Source organism: Nansenia antarctica, assembly GCF_963989245.1.
Source record: "Nansenia antarctica genome assembly, chromosome: 6".
Lineage (NCBI taxonomy): Eukaryota > Metazoa > Chordata > Actinopteri > Argentiniformes > Microstomatidae > Nansenia > Nansenia antarctica.
In genome coordinates this window covers 39,122,856-39,131,454 of record NC_137676.1, presented here as the reverse complement: position 1 = coordinate 39,131,454, position 8,599 = coordinate 39,122,856, and the positions used below count along the sequence as shown (strand labels likewise).

General features: G+C 44.3%; 1 protein-coding gene across 1 annotated transcript in view; it reads left to right on the top strand.

Annotated features, from left to right (window-relative positions):
* tamalin (trafficking regulator and scaffold protein tamalin) overlaps window positions 1-8,311 on the top strand; it is a gene marked incomplete at both ends in the record, with an annotated part of 9,528 nt that extends 1,217 nt beyond the window's left edge. The window contains 7 exons of the mRNA XM_080535210.1: window positions 854-906; window positions 1,972-2,026; window positions 4,076-4,178; window positions 5,497-5,590; window positions 6,946-7,012; window positions 7,613-7,679; window positions 7,806-8,311. Of these exons, the coding sequence (XP_080391336.1) occupies window positions 854-906; window positions 1,972-2,026; window positions 4,076-4,178; window positions 5,497-5,590; window positions 6,946-7,012; window positions 7,613-7,679; window positions 7,806-8,311 (945 nt within the window). The remainder of the gene's footprint in view (window positions 1-853; window positions 907-1,971; window positions 2,027-4,075; window positions 4,179-5,496; window positions 5,591-6,945; window positions 7,013-7,612; window positions 7,680-7,805) is intronic.
* Window positions 8,312-8,599: the final 288 nt, after the last annotated feature.

Below are 8,599 nucleotides of genomic sequence, written 5' to 3'. Positions count from 1 at the left end.
CTGCTCCAGTCCAGTCCAGCCACCCCCATGGGTCTCTCAGGGTATTTGGGAATAAATGAAGTCATTGAGAGGGGCCTGGGACAATTCTGTAAGTGTTGGAAAATAAAGAAAGCAACATTTTACTGCCCTGGGAGGCTGTGACACAAAGTGCCCTTTCATAGGAGCCACACTTAAGATCATTGAGGTAGAACAGAGGTGAATTGATTGTCGTTAGTAACGGTGAGAGATGTAACTCAAGTCAAGAGATACTTTTAGCTTAAATGAAGTAAGTGGAAGTTAGGGTGGGTGGGTCCCCCAATTGGCTCAGGTTTTTCCCTGAATGCGGTGATTGTGTGGCACGAGGGGCCACGCTCCACACACAAGTCTTGTTCATCTACACAGAGTATATAACCAGCACAATCTGGGAGATGTAGGCTACTAAGATCCTTATCAGAAAATAGGAGACATCTACAGTTTGATGGATCAGCAGTCTGGGCATCACAAGCCAGCGGACTCGGGATATAGTGTGGAGCTAAATATAGGATCCCAAACCTCTCCTCTGACGTAGCCACAGTAATAGGGTAAACAGAGAGCAGCCAGACACGCATTTCTGGTTATAGCCGTAATGTTTTTTTTACCCGTGTTTTGGCTCAGTAGCCAGAAAACGCAAACATACACACGACACTCACGCTTCTAGAAGGACTTGATAGGCCGGAACACACGTGAATGGTGTACTGTAGACGTCCGTCCCCCCCCACACAAATCTGGCCAATAGATTTGGGAATTCCCCTTACGTGCATTGTGGCGGTTGTACGATACCACAAACATTTCCTCTAGTTGTGTTTTTAATATCGGTTTTGTTTCCTTGTCGCAGGGCGGTGGGCTGCAGAAATGGAAGCCCCTCACACAGACACCAGAACCAGAAAGGTACGTCAGAAAGAAAGGTCTCCTTCGGAAGCCTACACACCACACCTCCCACATCTGTCCTTCCTTCGCCTTCTCACTCCATATACTGACTACAATATGCTTCTCTCAGATGCAGTCAATACAAGACTCAAAAATCCCTTCTTAAGTTTACATTTTCATTCACAACAACAGACCCAAATGATGCATGGGGAAACACAATTACAGAGGGTTGCTTTTAGAGTAGCCTAATTTCAGTAATTCAGAGGCCTCTGCACTGGGTGAGGCTTTCGGCCAAATTACTTGAAGTGAGTTAAAGATATTCAGCAGTACAATGACCTTTTGTATTGTAGTAGTCATTACTATTTATGATATTCTAATGTGTAATGAATTTTTATGTAATCTCTTTTTGTAATGGATGCTGTTACAATGTACGACATCAGTCTTTGACCAGTCTGACCTTTGTGCACTTGCCATTTGTCATGACGCAAAGAGAAATGAAAGGAGTGCCTGTCAAACTTCTCTCAACAAAATATCTTGTCATGTCATTTAGATAATGCCATGCAAATAGAGGTTTGTACTGTGTGCAGTTGACTTCCTGTTGAGCTCTTTTCATTGTAGTAGACTAGATTGTTTGTATGCCATTTCACATACCGGTACTTAATTTCTTGTTACTAGTTTGTTTTGCCACTAAGTGACACTTAGTGATTCAACACTGATGAATGCTGTTGTTGTTTTTACCTCACTATTTCCTGTGACTTTGCATGTAACCTTATGATATGAGTAATGTATTATAAATGCATCTTAACCTTGAGTAAATGACAGTTCCTTGATGCCATGATGTCCATGGATTTTATGCAGAGTAAACAAATCCTAGAGCTGATAACCCTGAAAGGTTTTTATCGCAGGCAGAGAGATTATTTAGGACCTTTCTATAAAACTGACATTTTAATCACATAGCAGACAACGTTCCGTGAGGAACCCAGGCTGTAGAGAAGTAGACATGGTAGTGATGTCTCAAGGGTGTATCAAGGAAAAGACAATTAATATCCAATTGACTCAAATCTTATTCCCCATTTTCTGTTCCAGGAAGGTGGTTGTCCTGGAGAAGAAGGAGGAGGAGACATTTGGTTTTGAGATCCAGGTAAGAGGATTAGCAGGCGAAGTGGTGGAGGATTTATGGATCTCTTGAGTGTCATTTAACAGGATTTCCCTGGTTCCTCGCGTTCCCATCAACGCTGATTAAATGAAGTACACCAACCATGTGATAGGATTGTCACTACATAAATCCCATATGATTTAGAGAGTGTGTGCATGTGTTGAAGGTGTCACATACGGTGCCCTGCGTAAGTAATGGGACAGTGAAGCATTTTTTCTTCTACTCAAACTTTTGGAGTATAGAATCAAAACTACCTTCCCATTACTTGTGCAGGGCTCTGTATATGTCAGGTGAATACTCTGAGAGGAAATATGTGTCTCATGACTTCTCTCAGACAAGAAGCAGTCTTCTCTAGGTCTATATTAGAAGCATTGCGTCATTTCTTTCCTTTTTTAAATCTTCTCACACGCCTACCGTGTGTGATCTGCTCTACTCTCAGCCCTCCGGACCATTCCTGGGAACTCAGACCGATGCACATCTGCCCTCTTCATCTCACAACTCCCTCCTATGCCTCCCTACAGCACTCACTTCAAGATGAATCACTTAGAAGCCTAATCTCTACAGAGGAGACAAGCCAATGCTAGGGCCGTAAAATGGATCATTACCATACAGCAGGTTCACAACACTGCCTTATTTTGTTTACTAGTAGGCCAGATAGATGCTTCTATTTAGGGTTGGATGAAGTGAGGTCCCCTCCTTTCCTGCCTGGCCCTGTCCTGCAGGAGGTGGGGGTTACGCCACAGTCTTGACAGTCCACTGACGGATGGTTCTAGAATCCTGTGCTCTCACCATGTCGCTGGATATCTCCAGTGCTCTTATTGCTTTAGCAGTGCTAAAGGGGATGATGGCAGTATCAACTATGTAAATCCGATGGGATTTGCATCTGCTGAATCATTTGCATGCTGTGTTTCTCTGTCAGGCCTCTGATGGGAAACCTGTGTTGAGAAAGTAGAAATACAGACACAGTTTGAAATGCATTTTTAGATCGATAGACGTGAAGACATCAACACTCTTTCGGCTTCATTTGACATTTTCCCACCTGAGTGATTGTGTCTTTCTTTGACATGATGAGCAGACTGTGTATATGATTACCAAGAATGTGTCACTGTGTCACAGATGGGAGTTTCAGGGAAAGCCCTAAGTCATGGCAGGCCACCTTCACATTGCTGTACCTCCTACGCAACCGTGGAATGTTGACCTAATGTGACATCTTCTTGACAAAGGGAAGTCTAACTTTGGGCCTTGTGACTCAGAGGAACTGTCCTGTGTGAAAGCAAGGGAGAAAGATGCTGATGGCCCCTAAGTGAGGGAAGTGTGTGTGTGCGTCTGTGTGCGCATCAGATGATAGAACAGTAAGCCATAACAGAGAATCTGTCATATTGTTCCGTTAACCAAATGAGTTGATAGAGAGCCAGGATTCTGAACAAGATGAGACCGCTTTTAACATTTTGTTTTATGACAGACGTTGATAGGGAGTTGTATCCGTTTTTTTATTAACCGTACACACGCGAAACAAGTCTCCTGTTTTGCATGTTAACGCGTACGCCGATGTTATCTGGCTTCCTTCTTCATTTTCATTTGAGTTTGTTGTCTGCCTTCTGTACAGTAGTACAGCATTCTCAGCCAACGTTATCTGTTGTGCAGCACAGAGACTGTCTGACAAGGCCCCACTGCACGGTCCTTCAAAGACAGACTTTAATCACTGGGTTGTTGTGTACATAGTTCAGTTTCACAAATATTCAGTTAACCCTAGGCCTATAGTCTGGGAATTGTGTGAAAAGTTTCAAATGCCTCTCTGTCTCTGTAACAAGGTCACAGTGTAGTCCTCTAGTGTAGGCCTCAGGACTTAATAACTCCTAACGTTTGTAAGGGGAAATGACTGTTTGATTTTGGTGCAATGTTTCTGATTATTGTTCACAGTTGTGGATCGATGTTGAGGATATTCTATGAATTCATATTGTACTCTGCTATGAAAAGTGTATAGCAAAAACGAATGAAAATGTGCTTATGTTGATCACCCGTGGTCTCTTTCAGACATATGGCCTGCACCACCAGGACCAGAACTCGGTGGAGATGTGCACGTTTGTGTGCAAAGTCCACGATGACAGCCCCGCCCAACAAGCTGGACTCAAAGTTGGTGAGTGGAAAAAAAGCCTATTAATTTGGGACTTCAGGTTTTTTCCTCCTCCTTTAACATCATTGGACACTGAAATAACCCGACTCCATTAAGAATAGATCAGGGGAAGTCAGAATGACAGGTGGTTTTGGGGCTGCCACACCCATTTCTTGTTTGTTTGCCCGAAGGCTGGTAGTCCTTGAGTACACAGGCACAAATGAGTTTCAGTCTGCTGTTGAGGGAAGTACAAATATGACAGTGTGCCTACACTCATTTTCCAGGCAACAAACAAAAGGGGAAGACTATATCAACAACACACATCCGTCAACTCCCATCTGGATTTAGTAACATCAGTCAAACACCACTACAATGACTTGGCAATGTCCATCTTAATCTCAATTATATTTTGTATTTCAAACATGGCTCCATGTAATTTTTTTATTCTGAGACTTATTTTTTACTCAATAGTCACAGACTGAACCCTTGCAAATTGACTCACTGCGCCTCTGCCGATAAACCAGTCAGCATTAAATAGCATCAACCCCAGTCCATTTTTATAACAATAATAGGTAACAGTCTCATATAGGCCTATTTAATTTCGAGAAAGTTGATACGTGGGTATACCACAGTATGGTGTGTCTGTTTGTTAAAGAGGGAAGGAGAGCAAGAGGCCCTCCTCCTGTTTATACCAACCTGTGTGTGTCATTTCAGTTTCACTTCCTACATTCCCTACATGCTTTGTTTATTGTTCCCTGTGTCTTTCTCTGCGCAGGCCTGTGACTTCATCACACTAGGGAGAGAAGGCGTAGGTTCTTGAAAAGGGAATAGCCATTGTGTTCCAGCCTCAGAAAACACAACGCAGGGCGTGAAGCAGGCAGAGGGCAGATGTCACAAACCATCAGAAAAAAACAACAGCAAACATGACTCTAGAGAGAGCGAAAGACTAACCACGTATTGACAAAAATAGATGACATAGTCTGGCTCGCCAGGTTTAGACATAAGACAATAGCTAGAGTAACAATATAGAGTAACGTGTTTGTTTTTTCAGCCGTCCCAGATTAGGTACAGTCTAAGCAGCAGCGTGTGTTTGCCTGGTGCCCTGTACGCCATGGCCTCACAGGGTTTTAAGTGTGTTTCTCACATATGGGCTTGAAGAACCAAGCACTTCTGACTCAATAAACCCAATAAACCACAGACGCTCCAGGGATCAATCCTGACCACAGCCTTGATAAAGCCACTATGGAATGAACTGGGTCTGGTAGCCACTGGAATGATGAACCGGTTCTGGTAGCGTTTCCTTAACATACATCGTTTGTATGCATGTCGTTTGTGTGCTCAGGAGACACCATCGCAAGTGTGAACGAGGCCGCCGTGGAAGGATTCAAGCACAAGGAGATTGTCCAGCTTATCAGAGCCTCAGGGAACAGCATTAGGTAAGCACATTCCACTGTGGCGGCATTACACTGGGGGTTTGGACAGGGTCGTGGCTGTTTGGTAATTATTATTATTATTTATTTATTTATTTATTTAAATGTATGTCTTTTGGGCATTTCTGCTTTTATTGGGATAGAGGCAGTATAGACTGACAGGAGGGATGGGTGAGAGAGAGGAGGGATGACATGCAGGATAATCGGAATTGAACCAGGTGACCCTGCAATGACGTGGCATGCGCCTTAGTTGAGCTATGCCACCCAGCCGCCCCTGGTGTTTTTAAACAATAAAGAATAGTGTTCATTAGTTGTAACGCTTAAATCTCTGTATAATCAGACTGTGACCGTTTCACATTTCTATTATTAATTTTTAGTCCATTTTTAGCTGCTGTTTCGTGTGGTGTGATCCTCCTGATGACTATAGTGCCCATGTGAGAGATATAAAACTTTTTGATTTTTTTTGTGTGTTTCTCTAAACTTGGAAATGATTCCCCCAAACCAATCTGTAATGTTTTCCAGTAAGTCCCTACTGGCTAAGCAATGTTGCTGTCCAAAGTACCAAGTCGTTCCAAATTGATAATGGAATCAATGTGTTTAGACTGAGTAGACTCATTATTGGCTTACTTTAAACTCTTATCTGTTGTCTATATTGACTCAGATATATAGTGGTGAAATGTGATCCCTTTTAAAACATTACAGAATTGACATGCTACATGCATAGTGAGATGGTTCTTCTTTGTACACCAAAGTCAGTCGCTCAGAAGCAAGCCGTTGGTTGCACTACTTAATCGTGCAGAATTAACTTCTTCATGTGCAGCGTTTTTAATTGAAACCACACTCTGTTTCTCTCCTCCTCTGCTTGTGAAAGATGAAAGGGCTATTAGAACGAGGCCCCATTTATAAACTTCGAAGGCAACTGCACGAGCAGTGAAGTTAACCACATGAAAGGCCTAGGACATGCTTTTTTTCTCACTACAGACTTCATCAAATTATTCCCACTGCTAGTGATCATAAACTGAACTATTAACTGAGAGAGGTATCATATTAACTGAGAGAGATATCAGCCCCGTAAAAAACAACAAACCCCTCATGTGTGTGCCAGTTGCCACAGTAGAGAGTCTAACTGGAAATGTGATATGTTCTTAAGCTTTCCCTCTCCTTGTAAATGGTGGAGCCCAGATTCAAACATGTTGGGGTCTCATAACGCCAGAGTCTTTACATGGGGACTGTTGATTCCTCAGTTCTCTTAATTGACCCTAGACGAGTGTGCCGTGTTGTGTATACTTGCTTGTATCGTTCTTGGGGCTTCCTGTGTCTGCATTAACAACTCTCTCTCTTTCTCTCTATCCCTTCTGTAGGCTGGAGACGGTTTACAGTGACTCCATTCGAAAAGCAGAACTCGACGCCCGACTTCAGTATCTAAAGGTGAGCCTCTCTCCCTCTTCCTTCCATAGCAGACCTATGGGTTCCGCTTCTACAGTTCAACAGAAGTCGGTTGTCTTTTAGGCTATCTCAGTGGGTCAGTCTGTTGTTGAGATGAACCCCCCTCCCCCGCCGAGCCAGAAGACAGAGAACTCTCCCACCATGCAGCATGCTAGATTTAGACCAATCCCCTCCCACCTGTTTCCCTGTACCCCACCTGTTCCCAGACTAGCGGCTGCACTCTCCAGCATGCGTACAGAGAGTGAGAGCAGACATGGCAACATTCTTTGACCCGGCTATTAAAAAAGACAGCGTTTTGTGATGTTTGTGTGCGTGTGTGCACGCGCGCAGTGAGGTTTATTTTGCACAACAGCCATTGTTCTCAAGCTCTCGCAATAGGGTCATACACTGCAGACATCACTGCTCAATGCCACACACATATTATTGCTGCTTTGGCAATCTCCTGTCTCTTGGTTTCGGTCCCGCAAAACCCTTTAAAACTGTCAATTTCAGGAACTTTGTGCACTGTATTTTTGTCTTTTTCATACAGGTCTCAAGAAGTTATGGAAAAACTTCTAACATCACATTTATTTCTTTTAACAGCAAACCCTCCACGAGAAATGGGATGAGTACAGGTCACTAATGATGCAGGAGCAGAGGCTGGTTCATGGTAAGTCATCCATGCACATCTGTACACAATCTCATGTAAATGTGAACGTGCTTCCGTTCGGTTAAAGTGAGAGCCTGCCCAAACCAGTGACAGCCATCCTGACACTCTTCCCCTTGCGTCCCGTAGGCATTGTGATGAGTGACGCTGCCATCTACGAGTCCCTGGAGTCGGCCGGGATATACGGTAGCCTGGGGGCCCCCAGCCCGGCCGCCCTGAGAGCCCTCCGTTGCACTGGCAGCACCACCAGTAGCGCCAGCCACCTGAGCACCGCCACCGAGGACGACCCGCTCTACCAGACCTGTCTGTACCAGGGCGACCGTCGCAGTGAGTCTGAACACACCACCCACACAGACAAGCAGCAGCAGCAGCCTCCTCCTCCACAGAGACAGCAGCGCTTGATCCGGCCCGCCAGCGAGCTCTTCAGCACAGCTAAGACCCACCTGACCCGTAGCGCGAGCACACGCAGCTACCTGAGGGGCTCCAACAATAACTCGTCGTCAGTGCCGGGGGAGAAGCAGGGAGGTTTCAACTCCCTACAGAGGAAACCCAAACAGAAGAGCTTCAGGCACCGCCTCCTCAAGTTCATACCCGGGCTGAACCGAGCCTTGGAAGAGGAGGAGAGCAAGCTCTGAGTGGCCGACACCCAAAGTGACTCTGACCCAAAGACTTTAATCGTTTCTGACTGTCAAACTAACACCCAAAGATTACAAACAGCACCAAAGAAAAGTAAAGAGAACAAGACCAAAATGTATCATTCTGTTCGGGTGTAGATCTTTTTTTTGTTCAGATGACTAAATATTGACCCAGCAGAACATCAGACCAGATGGTTCTACTAGTTCTACAGCACACTCCAATTTATCTGAAAGGATTTGATATGTGTACAATACTGTACCTTGGTTACTGTTTCTATAATGTTTATA